The sequence below is a fragment of the Phaseolus vulgaris genome, chromosome 4, assembly GCF_000499845.2.
Source record: "Phaseolus vulgaris cultivar G19833 chromosome 4, P. vulgaris v2.0, whole genome shotgun sequence".
Classification (NCBI taxonomy): Eukaryota; Viridiplantae; Streptophyta; class Magnoliopsida; order Fabales; family Fabaceae; genus Phaseolus; species Phaseolus vulgaris.
In genome coordinates, this window is record NC_023756.2 from 23,927,567 (window position 1) to 23,945,565 (window position 17,999).

The 17,999-nt window shown below is 44.8% G+C and overlaps 1 protein-coding gene and 1 long non-coding RNA gene across 2 annotated transcripts; one reads left to right on the forward strand and one right to left on the reverse strand.

Annotated features, from left to right (window-relative positions):
- Nucleotides 1-3,305: 3,305 nt before the first annotated feature.
- On the reverse strand, nt 3,306-4,055 carry LOC137838511 (uncharacterized). Its single transcript, XM_068647757.1, has one exon. The coding sequence runs from the start codon at nt 4,053-4,055 to the stop codon at nt 3,306-3,308; it is 750 nt and encodes a 249-aa protein (XP_068503858.1).
- Nucleotides 4,056-12,050: 7,995 nt separating this feature from the next.
- Nucleotides 12,051-15,205, forward strand: LOC137837466 (uncharacterized). Its single transcript, XR_011085463.1, has 2 exons — nt 12,051-12,542; nt 13,034-15,205. It is a non-coding gene; the product is annotated as an uncharacterized lncRNA (long non-coding RNA).
- The last annotated feature ends 2,794 nt before the right edge of the window (nt 15,206-17,999 follow it).

Here is a 17,999-nt window from a genome sequence, read left to right on the forward strand (position 1 = left end):
TGACTTCCATCGCCTCATCGGTTTTTGCCGGTCGCGCTCTAACCCTTGGCGCTTTCAACGTCTCTTGAGTCAGTGAACGATGACCGATCGCCAGACGCTCCATCGATTTGTACACTTGAAGTACCTGGTTGTCTGACACGAACGCTCGCGGTACCTTCAAGGTCTCCTGAATGACGGTCCTCTGCTTTCCCCCCTTGCCTGAGCTGGCCAGCTTGGCAAGCAGGTCTGCTTTGGCATTTTGCTCTCTCGGCACATGAACCAGTTCAAACTCGGTGAAGGACGTCTTTAGGAGCTGTACGTATTCTAGGTAAGCTGCCATTTGGGGATCTTTCGCCTGGAACTCCCCTGTAACTTGCCCGGTGACTAGCAAAGAGTCACTCTTAGCAACCAGACTTTTTGCTCCCATTTCTCTTGCTAGCAACATTCCTGCGATCAGGGCTTCATACTCCGCCTGATTGTTGCTAGCCTTGAAGGCAAAGCGGAGGGACTGCTCGATCAGCACTCCGTTCGGGCCTTCCAAAATGACCCCAGCGCTGCTTCCCTGCTGATTGGAAGAGCCATCCACCGATAATACCCATCGGAAATTTAACCCTTCCGAAGGTGTCGCGACCGACGACAGCTCGACCACAAAGTCGGTGAACACCTGCCCCTTTATCGGTCCTCGGGGCTCGTACTGAATGTCGAACTCAAAAAATTCCACCGCCCACTTGACCATCCTTCCCGCTACATCTGGTTTCTTTTGCACCTTTTGGATGGGCAAATCTGTCATTACCACTACTGTGAAGCTGTGGAAATAATGTCTGAGTCTTCTTGCTGAAAATACCACCGTCAGGGCAGCCTTCTCGAGGGCTTGGTACCTTGTTTCAGGGCCTTGCAATACCTTACTCACAAAGTACACTGGCCTCTGGACCTGATCTTGCTCTTGCACCAGGACTGAACTGACTGCTCTCTCCATCACAGCAAAGTATAGACGAAGAGGGGTGCCCACCTGTGGTTTACGCAAGACCGGTGGGCTTGCCAGATACTCCTTCAACTTGATGAAGGCCTCCTCGCACTCCTGTGTCCAAAGGAATCTGCTGTTTCGCTTAAGACACTGAAAATACGGGTGACCTTTCTCCCCTCCAGCGGACATAAACCGGGATAATGCTGCCAGCCGACCGGTGAGATGTTGCACCTCCTTCACCGTCGTTGGACTCCTCATTGCCACGATTGTTGCGCACTTCTCCGGATTAGCTTCGATTCCACGCTCTGTCAGGAGGAATCCCAAGAACTTCCCTGCCTCCACGCCGAAAATACATTTCGCGGGGTTGAGCTTTAACCTGTACCTGGCGATGGTGGTGAATAATTCCTCCAGATCGGCCACATGCTGCTCCTTCTCTCGGGATGTGACCACCATGTCATCTACATAAGCATGCACGTTTCTTCCAAGCATGGGCGAGAGCACCCTATCCATAAGTCGTTGATAGGTAGCCCCCGCATTCTTCAGCCCGAACGGCATTACCTTGTAGCAGTAGCAAGACCGTTCAATCATGAATGCTGTCTTTTATTCATCCCTAGGGTGCATTCTGATCTGGTTGTATCCTGAGAATGCATCCAAGAAACTGAGCAGCTTCCCCCCTGACGCGCTATCCACCAGAGCGTCTATGCTGGGTAGAGGGTAGGAATCTTTGGGGCATGCCTTGTTGAGGTCAGTGAAGTCCACACACATCCTCCACGTTCGCTAGCCACTCTGGGTACTGGATCTCCCTGATGTGCCCTGCGGCAAGGAGCTTCTGCGCTTCGTCATGGATCACTTTCCTCTTCTCTTCGTTGGATTTCCTTCGCCTCTGCCGCACAGGTCGGACTTTAGGATCCATCGACAGGCGATGGCAAAGGAAGTCAGGGTCGATTCCTGGCATGTCAGATGTTGACCATGCAAACGCGCCCATATGCCTCTCGATCACCCCGGCGATCAACCCTCGTTTTTCTTCACCGAGCGATCCTCCCAACTTGAACTTTCTCCCCCTTATATCTACTTCTACCCACCCCTCAGTTGGGTGGGGTCTTCTCTCGCTGGCGATGACCACCCTCGCGATCCCTGACTCGCGAGGAGTGATCATGCCCTCCTCCTCTGCTTCCACCTGAGCTACCTGGGAGCCCCCCAGCGTAGCAGCCTCCATCTTCTGGTGGCCACGCGTTCCCCTAACCACCGATCGCTCTTCGAGCACTCCTGGTGGTGGTGTTGAGGTGACATGGCATACGCTCCTTTTCTGCCTGAGGTTGTTCACATAACAGCGCCTAGCCTCAGCCTGATCTGACTTGATGGTTATTACGGTCCCCTCCATCGACGGCAGCTTCAGCTTCATGTGCCTCGTCGATGGCACTACACCCAACCTATTGAGTGTTGGCCTTCCCAGCAAGATGTTGTACGCAAAAGGGGCGTTAACCACCAAGTACCTTATCTTTTCGGTGCGGGCTGTTGTTCCATCGGTGAACGTCGTCCTCAGCTCAATGTACCCCCGCACCTCTACCTGATCTCCTGCAAAGCCGTAAAGACATCCGGTATATGGCCTTAGTTGATCGGGGGACAACTGCAACTTGTTGAACGTCGGCCAGAATATGACGTATGCCGAGCTCCCTTGGTCTACGAGCACTCTGTGCACTCGCCTTCCTGCTGTGATGAGGGAGATGACCACAGGATCGTTGTCGTGCGGTACAACGTGTCGTAGATCAGCTTTCTTAAAAGTGATATCCACCTCGGGGAAATGGCCCTCATTCACCGAGTCCACGACCATTACCGATCGAGCATACCTTCTTCTTTGTGATACGGTGCATCCCCCACCGGAGAAGCCCCCCGCAATCGTCTGCACCTCCCCATGCACAGGGATTTCATGCTGCTGCTCTCCTGCCTGGGACCCCGATAAGCGATCACCCTGCGCCTCCCGCAGGTAATCTGCTAGGAATCCAGACTTTACCAACTTCGCCAGCTGGTGCCCCAACGCCAAACAGGAGTGGAGTGTGTGACCAAAGGCTTGGTGAAACTCACACCACTCGTTCTTTTTCCTCCCTAGTACCTTGTCGGTCTTCTCTGGTACTCGGAGTCTCGCGGCTACGGCAGGAAGGGCGATCAGATCTGCCAACCCTACCATGAAATCGTATCTGGGGGGTACATTATTCTCCCTTGCACGCCCCCTGCCCTGGTCCTTTCTGGGTGCGTAAGGGCGAGGTTTCCCCTGCACCTTCTTCCCCTCCTTTGCCACATGCACCCTCGTGTGTTGCTGTTGTTTCCCCTGTCCACCACGCGGCTTCAGCGGTGCAGCACTTCCTCAAACCTCTGTCTCCGCCACTATGTGCGCCATCGCGCGTCGCCGGATTTCTGCGAAGGTGCTGGGATGGCTTCTGATGAGCGACTCACTGAAAGGACCAGGTAACACTCCCTTCTTAAATGCATACACCAGCATATCCTCGTCCTTGCTGGGCAATCTAACCACTTGTGCTCCAAAGCGGTTGAGGTAGTCTTTCAGCAACTCACCTTGATACTGGCGTACATTGAACAGATCGTACGACACCACTGAAGGTGCTCTGTTAACGATGTACTGCTCAGTGAAGAGCTTCGAAAACTGATGGAAGGACGTGATATGACCTTCTGGCAGACTCACGAACCATTCCATGGCAATTCCACTCAGAGTGCTCATGAACATCTTGCAATACACGGCATATGAGCCCCCAGACAGCATCATCTGAGTGTGGAACGCCGTCAGATGCGCTTCTGGATCTTCTACCTCTGTGAATGACACCTTCACTCCCACTAGGTTGGGAGGTACCATGGTTTGCATGATTTCAGGGGAGAACGGCATAAGGAACGCTCTCGGAGGCGATGGTGGCATCAACATCCCTTCTCCAACTGCGCGTTCCTTCGGCGTCTGTAACGCCCTTCTCAGCTCCGCATTAACGCGATTCAGCTCATCGTTCCTACTCTGCGATGCAGCCAAGTCTGCCTGCATCTTCTCTTGTTCAGCTCTCGACGTTGCGACATTGTCCTGCAGCGCACGCATCATCTCCAGGACCTGGGCCATTGTCACGGCTCCTTCCTCAGCAGATGGCTCAGGTGATGTTTGTCTTGTTCTCCTCATTTTCTCAGCAAAGACTTTGAGAAACTCCAGAAACTTTGGTATGGATGGGACCACGATTCAAACGGGCCCCACGGTGGGCGCCAAATGATCCTGTCGACAACTCAAGCGTGGAGGAATTGCTTGTCGCTTCCTTACCCCGCCTATGCAACTGTGCTATCAGCAAGTGTGTGCTCTTAGAACCTTCTCCGGGAACCTCGAACGGAACCTGCAAAACACACAGACGGCGCCTCTAGCGGCCGTTTGCACTCCGACGCTCAAGTTAGGTCACAGAATCACTAATCAAAATAATGTGTGTAAAAAAGTGTCCCTTAATCTCACTCTGATTCTCTTTTATATCTCTCTCTGTGCCTGCGCCTAACAGAACTCTGTTATGCTTTTCTGGCGTGTGTCAAAATTCTGTTATGCTTTCACACAGAAACGTACCTCAAATCAGTGAAGACGTGGGTGCCTGTGTTTACTGTCTGTACCTTTCCTGACACGAAGTGCACCTTTATCTGGGTCGCGACCCTCTCAGACAGTGACACGTGGAGGCATGCAACTCACATCTAACCGTACATGTGCCACTACCTGAAGGGCTCTAGCGCATCTCTTTGTGCGCCTAAGTTATTCCCTTGCAAAGTAACTTAGCGCGTTTCTTCCATCTGGGTGAATCGCTCATTCCCAGGAGAACGCCGGGTGTGGCTGGACTAGGCACACTCACCAAGCATTGCTCTCTGCATACACGATTTCCCCTTCACGATGTCATGCACGTAATGGGTTGAGAGAGTCACCAATCACTGACTGGTTTACTAACTCCCTCAAGCCACTCTCGTGCACCGAACTTGGCTAAGCCAAAACCCAACCAAGATCAATTATTCCTTTTGCAACCAAACTTTTCACACCTCATTTTTTATGCATTTGTGACAATTGCCCACGAAGATTGCACAAAAACCATAACTTCACTTATTCACCAATTTTGCCACCAAGGCAAAAAAAAGATAATCCACCGAACTTGGCTAAGCCAAAACCCAATCAAGATCAATTTCTTTTGCAACCAACCTTTTCACACCTTATTTTTTATGCATTTGTGACAATTCCCCACCAAGATTGCACAAAAACCATAACTTCACTTATTCACCAATTTTGCTACCAAGGCAAAAAAAGTCAATCCACCGAACTTGGCTAAGCCAAAACCCAACCAAGATGAATTCCTTTTGCAACCAAACTTTACACACCTCATTTTTGATTCATTTGTAACAATTCCCCACCAAGATTGCACAAAAACCATAACTTCACTTATTCACCAATTTTGCTACCAAGGCAAAAAAAGCCAATCCACCGAACTTGGCTAAGCCAAAACCCAACCAAGATCAATTATTCCTTTTGCAACCAGACTTTTCATACCTCATTTTTGATTCATTTGTGACAATTCCCCACCAAGGTTGGACAAAAACCATAACTTCACTTATTCACCAATTTTGCTACTATACCGTCCCGTCCCCGGGCGTCGACCAAAGTCAAGGTCAAAGTTAGAGTCAAAGATGCGGTGGGACCCCGCGAGGGGCCCGAGGAAGGAGGAAGAGGCATCGCCAAAATGAGGTGTCGCCAATAGAAGGGCGTCGCCAGGAGGAGGCGTCGTCAAGATGAGGCGTCTCCAAGATGAGGCGCCGCCAGGATAAGGCGCTGATGGCGTCGCCCCCCGATACCCACGGGTAGGAAAGACTGTGGAGGGGACGAAATTTCCAGAAGCCAAGTTACAGGGGAGAGAAAGATGGCTTCAAGGCTGATGGAAGAGGGCCAAGCTCACCTCATCATGGAAGCCAAGACTCAAGACTAGACCGTCTAGAACCATGTGATGAGCATCTAGACTCAAGATAGGAGCGTCTAGCTCATGATGAGGGGAGGCTATATAAGGAGCGTCTAAGAGGAAGCCTAGACCGTCCATGGCTAAGCACTTTCACGCCCAAATGGATCAAGCTACGGTTTGGAGGGAGAAGACCTTGTACATGTTACATGGAGGCCCATTAGGGGTGCCTTAGTAATTAGTGCAGTGTTAGAAATCATAAACTTGTCTTACACATGATTTACCCTAGATTTTGTGCACATTCTAGAAGCTTGCTTACTTGGTCGGCCATGTGTCCATGTGCTACCATGTGGATTCATTTTCAATTCATTTGAGAAGCATTTCATCTTCTCTTAGCTTAGGATTTACGGCCTCCTTGGCTTATAAAAGGAGAAGCAATCCCTTGTATTTTGCAAGATTAATGAGAGTAATGTTATGCTGCCAGCATTGTGCCATACATTGCTTTTCCCTAGTTTCTAGGACCTAATCTTCATCTTCATCACCTACCATAGGGCTGGACGAACCTCCCTCTTTCCATACACATCATGCACCTTCAAGATCACCACAACTCCTAGGAGGATCATGCACATCTCAATCCATAGCTTCCGCACCATTGTTCACAAATCCAAGAAGTGCTCCATGAGTTTGCCATCAAAGGCCATAGTTCCAATACCAGTGGGGAGTATCCTGACTCGTGAAGCCCATGCTACCTCAGGGTGATCCCTATGATAGTTACGGCCCAAGAGAGGGTCATGCCCATGGACAAACCAGGTGCGTGGTGCGAGAGGAAGGTAGATACATTCCCAGGGTGAGTGGCTGAGACCTGGGAGCATGAGTTGGCACCCAGAATGTCACCCCCTGCGCTAGCGGCACTTCGAGAAGGAAGGACTCACGCGACAAAGTGTTCCTAAGATTGGGATACGGCGCCGTGAGGCCCTCCACGTGTGATACTATCAAGTCAGAGAAAAGATCAGAAGTCAACGAGAAGTTAGCAGAAAAAGTAAATGAGGAAACATTAAATGTTTCCTCATCAGGTATGTTTCATTTCAGTTAACGCTTTAAATGCTTTAAAGCGCTTTAAATGCCTCCATTAAAGGTTTTAAGGAAACATGTTAAATACGCCTTAAAGCGCCTTAAATGCACTTTAAGACGTGTTTAATGCAGGGTGGCGTTAAAAGGGTTTTTGAGCGTTCGAAGCAAGGATAGGGTTTTTTGGCAAATTTTCCCCAGAACACACTCTAGTTTCTTGCTCGAGCCCTGAGGTTACGCACAAGGGACTAGAGAAGGATTGTTTGCCAGAACCAGAAAACAGTACACAATATACAGCTCATTACCACCTTCAGAGTGCCTTTGACGGTGCTTCGATACGAAGGTGCAGAGTTTTGGTGTTTCTTGTTGGCTGACTTGAGCGTCGGAGTGAAAACGGTCGCTAGGGCGCCCATTTGCTCACTTCTTTGCAGGTGTTCGCAGATTATCCAGAAAGGGTGTCCATAGCAGACGGGCAAGGTCGTGCAGACAGACGTACCCGGGTCAACCGGCAGGAACAGCTACCAAGGCCAAAAATGTCAATCCACCAAACTTGGCTAAGCCAAAACCCAACCAAGATCAATTCCTTTTGCAACCAAACTTTTCACACCTCATTTTTTATGCATTTGTGACAATTCCCCACCAAGATTGCACAAAAACCATAACTTCCCTTATTCACCAATTTTGCTACCAAGGCAAAAAAAGTTGTTCTTGCCGGTTGACCTGGGTACTGTACCGTCCCGTCCCCGGGCGTAGACTAAAGTCAAAGTCAGAAATACGGTGGGACCCCGTGAGGGGCCCGAGGAAGGAGGATGAGGCGTCGCCAAGAAGAAGAGGCGTCGCCAAGAGAAGGTGTCGCCAAGATGAGGCATCGCCAGTATAAGGCACTGATGGCGTCGCCCCCCGATACCCACGGTTAGGAAAGACTGTGGAGGGGATGAAATCGCCAGAGGCCAAGTTAGAGAGAGGAGAAAGATGGCTTTAAGACCGCAATTATAATACCAATAGAGGTGGCTTCAAGGCCATAGTTCCAATACCAGTGGGGCCACTTCAGGGTGATCTCTGGGATAGTTACGACCCAAGAGAGGGTCATGCCCAGGGATGAACCAGGTGCGTAGTGAGAGAGGAAGGTAGATACACTCCCAGGGTGAGTGGCTGAAACCTGGGGAACATTTATGAGTTGGCACCCAGAATGTCACCCCCTGCGCCAACGGCACTTCGAGAAGGAGGGAACTCACACGACAGAATGTCCCTAAGATTTGGATACGCCGCCGTGAGGTCCTCCACGTGTGACAGTAATCAAGTCAGAGAAAAGATAGTGAGTCAGCGAAAAGTTAGCAAAGATAGTAAATGAGGAAACATTAAATATTTCCTCATCAGGTATGCTTTTATTCCAGTTAACGCTTTAAACGCTTTAAAAACACTTTAAATGCCTCCATTAAAGGTTTTAAGGAAACGTGTTAAATGCGCCTTAAAGCGCCTTAAATGAACTTTAAGACGTGTTTAATGCAGGGTGGCATTAAAAGGGTTTTTGAACGTTCGAAGCAGGGATCGGACTTTTGGCAAATTTTCCCCATAACACACTCGAGTTGCTTGCTCGAGCCCTGAGTGATGGAGATCAAGCTCAAGAGGACATGGAGACCAATCAACAAGATCAAGACGAGGTGGAGGCACAAATAGAAGACGCCCATGGAGGTCAAAGTCCACCTCAAAGGATTACAAGAAGCATGTTCAAAGCTTTGGGAGCTAGAGGACATTTATTTTCTCTTTTTGTAATTTCTTTAGTTGAAGGTGCTTAGAGGGAAACATTAGAAACCTCTTTTGTTTTAGCATCTTTTAGGCTCTAGTTAGGAGCTTTAGGGGGTGTATTAGTAGATAGGTGTAGGAGTAGAATAGGAGGTGCCAAAGTGAAGGAAAGAGTCACACCTTCCTCATGCATGGAATAGGCGCCGGTTCTAGAATGTTTTAGGAGGGAATTTTGAAATTGTTTAGCTTGCATTTTCAGCACCTTAGGCTATAAATAGAGGTGCTCTCCTTGTAAAATTCAGATTGGAATTAATCTAAGAAAACTCTACTCAAATTTTGAGTGAACTTTGGAGAGCTTTTGGAGTCTTCTTCTCTAGTCTTATCTTGATGGATCATTGGAGTCCTCAAGTGGCGGCATCACTCTCATCTAGGAGCATTCCACACTTCTAGTGGCGAGATCATCCAACATTCTTCCATCTTCATGAGCACTCTCTTCTCCTTCCTTTCTTCTCTTTCAATTGTTCATGTTGTCTTGTGTTCTTGAGTTGTTTGGTTCGGTTTTTCTGTTTTTCCAGCACCTATGTTCTGTTCATGCCTTTTAATTTCACTTTTGTTCGGTTCAATTGTGTGCTTATTCAATTCTGTTCGGTTCCTTTTAGTTTCTTCTTTTTTTTGGTTCAATTTGACTAAAATTGGTTCATCCAAATGAGTTTGGGATTTGGTACTAGTTTTTGGTGAGTTCTTGTCTTAGAACAAATGATCCAACTCTAAGAAAAGTGCCTCTATAATGTCCAACTCAAGGTGATTCCTAAGAAGGTCAAGAACCTTTCTCTATGTGGCTATTGGAATCACATCACTGAGGTTACGAACAAGGGACTAGAGAAGGATTGTTTGCCAGAACCAGAAAACAGTACCCAATATACAGTTCATTACCACCTTCAGAGCGTCTTTCACGGTGCTCCGATACGAAGGTGCAGAGTTTTGGTGTTTCTTGTTAGCTGACTTGAGCGTCGGAGTGCAAACGGCCGCTAGGGCGCCCATTTGTTCACTTCTTTGCAGGTGTTTGCAGATTACAAGAAAAGGGTGTCCATAGCAGACGAGCAAGGTCGCACAAAAAAACGTACCTAGGTCAACCGGCAGGAACATTTGGCGCCAACCGTGGGGCCGATTTAAAACATCAGTCCCATCACAGGTTTCAGACCGACAGTTCCAGAGAGTTTATCAAAGCCACCGTAACAACAAGCATGAGGGCCACGAGACAAGGTTCTGCGCGCGCTACGAGTGAGGAAATGACCATGCAGCAGGTCATGGACATGATGCAGGGGCTGCAGGAGGAAATGGCAGAATCAAGGGCGGAGCAAGAACGTATGCAGGCGGATCTCGCGGCCTCCCAGGCGAGAAACGAAGAGCACCATCGTATGAATGAGGAGTTGCGTCGTGGTTTGGGCAATAACCAAGGGCGACATGACCTAGATGAGACCGAACGTCTCACCCCACCAAGGGATTTTTCCACACCATTCTCGCAGGAGATTCTGGAAGCAGTGATCCCCAACACGTTCGCAGGCCCAAGGTGATCTTCACCGGGATGGAGGATCCTCAAGCACATCTCACTGCGTTCCACACGCAGATGGTGCTAGTGGGCGGCTCCGATGCCGTGACGTGCAAGATTTTTATGAGCACCTTGACGGGAATGGCCATGGATTGGTTTATCAGCCTTCCAGACGACCATATCACCTCCTTCCCGCAGCTGTCGCGGTTATTTAAGGAGCAATACCTAGCGAACAGGGCCGCACCGCCCATTTCATATGATCTGTTCGACGTAAAACAGTATCAGGGTGAGACTTTGAAGGAGTACATCAACCGTTTCGGGGCCCAAGTAGTAAAGGTTAGTGATGGAAACCGTCCAGCCTCAAAACTTTCGGCCAAGAAGATAGACGAAGATCGAGCTTTAATGAAGAGTTTGTAAAGTCTTTTTCTTCTTCTTAGCCTTGTAAAAATTGTATAGAGTAGTTAGGAAGTTTTGAACCTTGTATTTTGGGCCAAAGTAGAGAAAGATGTAAATAGAAAACAAATTAATGTGTAAAATAGTAAAAGAGGGGTGCAAATAGAAATGTAGGCAAGGAAGGCATGAGTCTCCACATGTCTTCTCCTTAATGGATAGGATTTGCACCAATAAGGTGGTGACACTTGTCACACTCTCATTTGAGAGTTTTTGAGAGACTTTCTCCTATAAATAGGAGTCTCTTATACATGTATTTCTTTAACTTGGAATTAGTAATGAAATGCTGCCTAGTTTTGGCCATTCTACTTGTTCTTAAGTTCTCCCTAGGTTAGTCTCCTTCAAGACTTAGCCTAGACTTTTTCCTAGTGAGTTGGCCTTACCTCTCACTCTCACAAATTCCTAACTCCACTTAAATCCATGGAAACTCCTCTTGAGTTTCTTTAATGCTTCCGCTCATCATATCTCCTTCATCATTCATCCAAAGAAGAAATTACAAAGATCACTAATAGAAGAAGAACGTTTTTCCATCATTTGGTATCATGAGCATAGGTTCTTCAAAGATGAGTAGTTCTTGGTCATTTTCATTTTGAGTCCTTCTTTATTTCATGTTGTTCATCTTGTTTTCATATTTGTCTTGCTGTTTTTAATTTTTTGTTTTGATTTGGTGTGCTGTTTGGAAATTCCAATCGGTGCATCTTGTTCAATTGATTTTGAACAATCCTTGTGCAATTTTTGGTAGGATTCCATACACTTTGAGTTGTTGTTTTTATTTTAGGTATTTGAGTCCTTATTGCAATTTTATTTGGTTCATTTTATGCTCTTTGAGTCTTTTAATTATTGAATCTATATGTGTTTTGTCTAGTCATGTTTTTCCATCATTTGGTATTCAGAGCTATGGTTGTAAGATCTTCTTCTATTTTTTCTAATTTCCGTGTTGTTCATAATGTTCTTGATTGTCTTGAATGTTTACCGATTGATTTTGTGTTTTTTGTCTTTTTGTTCGGTTCAAATTAATTGTTCTTACTTGAACCTTCATGTATGTGCTTTTAGGTGGTGTTCTTGTGTTTATGTTCATGTGTGCTTTTGAATTTTTTTGAGTTTTCTTCAAATTTGTTCGGTGAAATTTTCATATAATTGAGTCATTTTGATTTTATAATCATATATGTTTTAGTCCAAATTTGTCATTAACTCCATTAGTTGAACTTTTTGATATTTTTTTCAAATTTCTTCATAGATTAGAACTCTTGAGTGCATTTGATTTTCATTTTTGAGTTCATAAATTCCTACTAGATCATTAGCAATTTTCTTTGACTTAGGTTTCCATTGTCATTCTCTCAAAATTCATTTTCGAAAATTCTCGAAAATTTTCCGAAAATATTTCGTGGTTCAAAAAGCATTTCAGTGGTGTGCACAGTAATCTGGCCAGTTCTTGCGAAATCTTGGAAATTGTGGTGGTACAGTGAATCCAGTGGTACGAATAGCAGATCTGGTTTAGGTTTCTCGGACTTTATTCTTGAAAATTTTCTCTGCGATTTGCATTGTTGTTCTTCATCTTCTGCATCATTTTTCTTCTTTGGCTTCATCTTGAATCGGTGTGCGAAGATTGAACAAAGAATAATAACGGTGCAAAACGGAGGTTTATGATTTCCGATGACCTAAATCAGAATCGCGCGCGGAGGAATTGTGAACGAAGGAATCGCAAACGACAGTGGCGTTTTCCAGTGAAATCGGTGAACGGAGAAGACGACCGGAGAAATCTGTTTGAATCACGATCGAGTTGGTCTGGTGAATTGAAAATCGAAGAATTAAAGTAGTGAAGAATGAATTGATTCATGTAAGTTCTTCTTCTGCTTTCACTTCCGATTCCGAAGATTTTTGGTTCTACCTTTTGCGTTCATTGTTCTTCGTATTGTGGAGCGATTTTGGAGAAGATTAATCGGAGAATAGGTGAACTGTGGGTTGCAATTTGTTCATTTTGAATCGGTGCGTGTTTCATTCAAATGATTTCTAGAATTAGAATGAAATTTGGCATCTGTTATACGCTAAAGTTTTGGGATTTGATTAATATTATTATTGGGTTGTTAAGATTTAATTAGTTAGAATTTTATCATTTATTTATTTTATTAGGATTTTATTAGGATTTTATCATTTATTTAATTAGTTAGGATTTTATTAGGATTTTATTAGGATTTTATTGGGATTTTATGATATTTAGTACTCTATAAATAAAGTATTGAACTATTATTTGATATATGAATAATATATGCAGTTTGTTTCCTTTTCTCAATTCTCTATCATTGTTCTTGTTCTTGGTATAATCGGAAGCCACCTAAAGGTTCCCTTTGTCCAAAGCCTAATCGTTCTTCGAAATCTCTTACGAGAAGACCTAGACGCTTCTACACACGATCGTTCATATCAGCATCTGCGTTGAACAGAGCAGTTTGGAGTGCAGAACCAAAATCAATTGAAGCTGGAGTTCGTATTGTTTAGTGAGAATTTTGGTTTTGCTACGTAAACAAGAACTGCAGATAAGTTGTTTGCTTAAATTCCTCTGTGGTTTAAATTTTGGCAGCAGCTGGAGTATGCATGTGTGTAGTGGAGGTTTATTTGCCTAATTGAATTTAAAAAAAAAATTAGATTCATTCAATTTTTTTTAATAAATTCTGGTGTTTCCCTTGATGTTGCTGGTATTGATGCAGCGGTGATTGGTTTCGAAATTGGTGTGCAGTTTCTCTTGTGATTAGTAAAATTTGGTGGTATAATTTTGTGCATTGAAACTGTTTGATGAATTGATCACGATGTTGTGATGTAGTATGATGACTTGAATTGTTTGCATCATTTGGTTCATAATTGGTGTTTACGATGCAATGCTTAATTGAGTAAAATTTCGGCGCATAATTGGTTGGTGTATTGATCCAGAGATTTAATTAAAATTGCCTCATTGAATGCAAGAAAAGTGAGATAGAGAAAGCAAAGTGCGTAAACTAAATTGGTTCAATTTTGTTGAAGCAAGAATTTTACTGGTGCAAGTCTTGATGCAGAATTTTCCGGTTTAGCTTGTGAAATTGGCAAAGTGAAGCTGTTGGTGAATTTTGAAATTGTAATTGACAAGCGTAGGTCTTCATACTAGCTGTTCTGATTCAGATTTGATTGCTTGAAATTGTTGATCATTTTGAAAAAAAAAGTATGTCTACATTTTAATTCAATTTGTGAATTACAAATTGAGTGAAGCTGATGTAGTGAATTGTGGGGTCCGTAAATTTGAAGAATTTGATGAGAAATGGTGTGCCGAAGGTGCAGGTGAATCAAGTACTAGCAAGGTGTGCAATTAATTGAAGAAATTAAAGTAGAATCAGTGAAAGCAAATTGGAAATTGTTGAATTGGTGAAAGCGTGATTGTGGGCGCTTTTAACTAACAAAAATTAGTTATGTGTTGAGTAATTAGAAGTGTGTATTGGCAGCTACTGGAATTTGCAATCACACGGTGGGACCCATGCTTTAAAGTTAAATGCAATTTATTGAATAATGAGGGAGCATAAATTTTGGTGAGAAATTTGGCAATTGGAGTTCCTTAGCGCGGGACCCGCTAGAATTGAAATCTTTGGACCAAGCTACATTGGGCAGCAACATTTTGGATTTCATGTTCTCTTAAGAATTTTCATCATTTTTTTTATTTTCTTTTTGTAATCCAATTCAGTGCCAATCTTTAGGTGCTTCTTTTGAGTACCTACTTTCTTGAAAACCTTTAATTTCTTGCTTGTCTTGATTTTATGGATAATCTTTGTGTTTGTCATCTCTAATCTCCTTTGAGTTTTACTCTTCAAATTGAGCTTTTATTGCTTTTATTATTGACCTCTTGAAGTGGAATATACCTTGAATTTGTTCTTTGTGAGAATTAAGCTAACTTCTAGGTAGCATCCTAAGAGAAGGCAAAGGACTTTGCAAGGGGTACTCACCTTTGGAGGACAAACAAGTAAAGGCTTGGAGAGAAACACTTGTGAGAGAAGAGAAGAGAACTTTGAAGATTATATTTTAAAATTTTGTGTGATTTTAATTGTTTTGTAATTTGGCCATTATCTTTACTTTAGGTGTCTTGGAAGAGCCTTTGGTGTTCTTCCATCTCCTACAAGTTTTCTTTAATTTTCTTATTAGATACACGCTTTAGATGGTGAGTGTGTCTTGAAGGTTCACAAGTGCCAACAAGCCTCACCATTAGGAGTCGTCTAGTTTAAATTTTTGCAATTTAAATTCTTAGTTTTTAAAAGCTTTCTTTTAGTTTCTTTCTTTAGAAAACTCTTTGTTTGTGTTGAAGAAGTTTTCATTGGAAGAAGATTTGTGAAGTGCATTGGGATAAGTTCTGGCTAGGAAAGACTTGGTACTTAAGAGTGTCCATTCTGACCCACCTCTCTTTCCTGAGAATTTACCTTGTGTGCTAAACTCACTTTCCTTCTTGTGAAAAATCTTTTAAATACAAAGCTTAATATGTCTATGTATACTTATCATCATAGTAGAAGAAAGATTTATAACCCTCATTATCAAAAAAAGGAAAGGATGCGTATTGAGCCTAGAAGTTTATATTATTCTACCGAGCCTGAAGTATACATTCCTTACTTTGATGCAAATAAAAATGTTGAAGCATATTTAGAATGGGAAACAAAAGTTGATCAAATCTTTGAAAAACATCAATTGGATGAATTTAGCAGATTTTCCATGGCTACCCTAACTTTTCAAGAATATGCTAGGTCTTGGTGGACAAAAAGGGAAATTGATATTATAAATGGCATATAATAGACGAAGATAGACGAAGATCGAGCTTTAATGAAGAGTTTGTAAAGTCTTTTTCTTCTTCTTAGCCTTGTAAAAATTGTATAGAGTAGTTAGGAAGTTTTGAACCTTGTATTTTGGGCCAAAGTAGAGAAAGATGTAAATAGAAAACAAAGTAATGTGTAAAATAGTAAAAGAGGGGTGCAAATAGAAATGTAGGCAAGGAAGGCATGAGTCTCCACATGTCTTCTCCTTAATGGAGAGGATTTGCACCAATAAGGTGGTGACACTTGTCACACTCTCATTTGAGAGTTTTTGAGAGACTTTCTCCTATAAATAGGAGTCTCTTATACATGTATTTCTTTAACTTGGAATTAGTAATGAAATGCTGCCTAGTTTTGGCCATTCTACTTGTTCTTAATTTCTCCCTAGGTTAGTCTCCTTCAAGACTTAGCCTAGACTTTTTCCTAGTGAGTTGGCCTTATCTCTCACTCTCACAAATTCCTAACTCCACTTCAATCCATGGAAACTCCTCTTGAGGTTCTTTAATGCTTTCGCTTATCATATCTCCTTCATCATTCATCCAAAGAAGAAATTACAAAGATCACTAATAGAAGAAGAACGTTTTTCCATCAGTTGGTACTACGGAAGAGCCCATGATCGTGTACCGCCCTGGTAGTCGGGAGTAATGACGTGGCGTCGAGCTATGATATAGGCGTGTTGGATGGGACACCTGGTTGGCAGAAGGGAAAGAGGTCGGGGGGTTTGCGTAGTCGCCAGTTATTAAGTTGGCGTGCTCCGATCTCCATCATACCAATACCGGCGGTCACCGAGTTGAAGATGAAGTCGCCAGATGTGAACCCAGGCGACCAAGTGATTGGAGATCGCCGAAACAAGGACATCGCCAAAGAAGAAGGCAGATAGTCACTTCCCAGCTGGCCAGAGGATGAGGTCGGGGGACAGTTTACTTGAACGTATACAGTGAAATAGGTAGAACAGATCATGAAGGCGGCCGGCGAGACCACAGGGAAGGTGTGTACGAAGGCACCCGAACTCGCCATCCAGAAGGGATCACGCTCCAAGGCAACTATGCACTGAGTAGTATCATGCATAAGTAACTTAGCCAAAGAAGAGTCAGAAGTAGCGCCCAAGTCAAGGATGCTCCAGATGAAGGCACGTGTACAGCTGGATGCGAGCCACGTGTCCAGATGTGTAACTGCCAGGAGAGAGAAAGTGCCCAGGTATATAAGAGTTCCCAACGAACTTCTGAGGTACGCACGTTCAGATTGTTTCTTTACGCTTGCGAGTCTTGAGTATACTGAGAGAGAACTGGTCACGGTTCCTTAGAGTTCTTGAGTTTTACTCTTAAGTAATTGGTGGTTCAGTCGCTGACTTGGGCGTCGGAGCGCGATCGGCCGCAGCGGTGCCGTTTCGTCTTTTGCAGGTTCTTGAGGTGGATCGCGGTGAAGGACGAAGGCAAGCACGGCGTATACGTCGATCCAAGTTTGACGAGGCAAAGCTCCAGCGTTTGGGTCAAGAGGCAGGATCACTACTTGTTCTTAATTTGTCCCTAGGTTAGTCTCCTTCAAGACTTGGCCTAGACTTTTTCCTAGTGAGTTGGCCTTACCTCTCACTCTCACAAATTCCTAACTCCACTTCAATCCATGGAAACTCTTCTTGTGTTTCTTTAATGCTTCCGCTTATCATATCTCCTTCATCATTCATCCAAAGAAGAAATTACAAAGATCACTAATAGAAGAAGAACGTTTTTCCATCTGTTGGTACTACGGAAGAGCCCATGATCGTGTACGCGTTCAAGAAATGCGTGTGTCCTGGCCCCTTTTGCGAATCCATCATTCGCAATCGCCCCAGGACCTTCGTTGAAATAAGGCGTCGCGCGGTGGAGCATATTGCCTTTGAGGGAGAGGTGTGTGAGAAGCGCACGAGCGTCGCACCCTCACGCCCGAGGGCACAGACACGAGCTCAACCCGTCAGGGTCAACGAGACCACGAAGGGAAGGAAGAAGCAGGACGGGAGACGCCCCTACGAGGCAAGAAAATCCCAACCCAGGGGTCAAGCGGGAGGAAATCGTCCGGTCAGAGAAAGGGCCAGACCAGCGAGGTACGACTTTGTGGTGGAGTTGAAGGACCTAATCGCCATGCCTAATATAGCTGAAAGGTTGAGGCGATCGATGAAGACTGACAAGGTGCTAGGGCCTCGCAAGGACTCTTGGTGTGAGTTCCACGAAGCTTTCGATCACCACATCAACAACTGCCTATCACTGGGGTACCAGTTGGACGAGTTAGTAAAAAGCGGGTTCTTGAAGGATTATCTCGCTGAACCCACCACAACCGCGGTCCTGCCAGAACCAGCGGAGGATCAAGCGCACGAGATGCCGGTTCATGGCGAAGTCCACACCATTTCTGGTGGTTTTTCGGAAGGGGGACCCACGACATCCCAACGCAAGAAATATGGGAATGGACCTAGATTGTTAATCCCCCACGTATGGAAAGGCCACGAGCTGTAT

Coding starts and splice junctions, on each gene's coding strand:
- LOC137838511 (XM_068647757.1), bottom strand. CDS start 4,055: ATGGCCCAGGTCCTGGAGATGATGCGTGCGCTGCAGGACAATGTCGCA.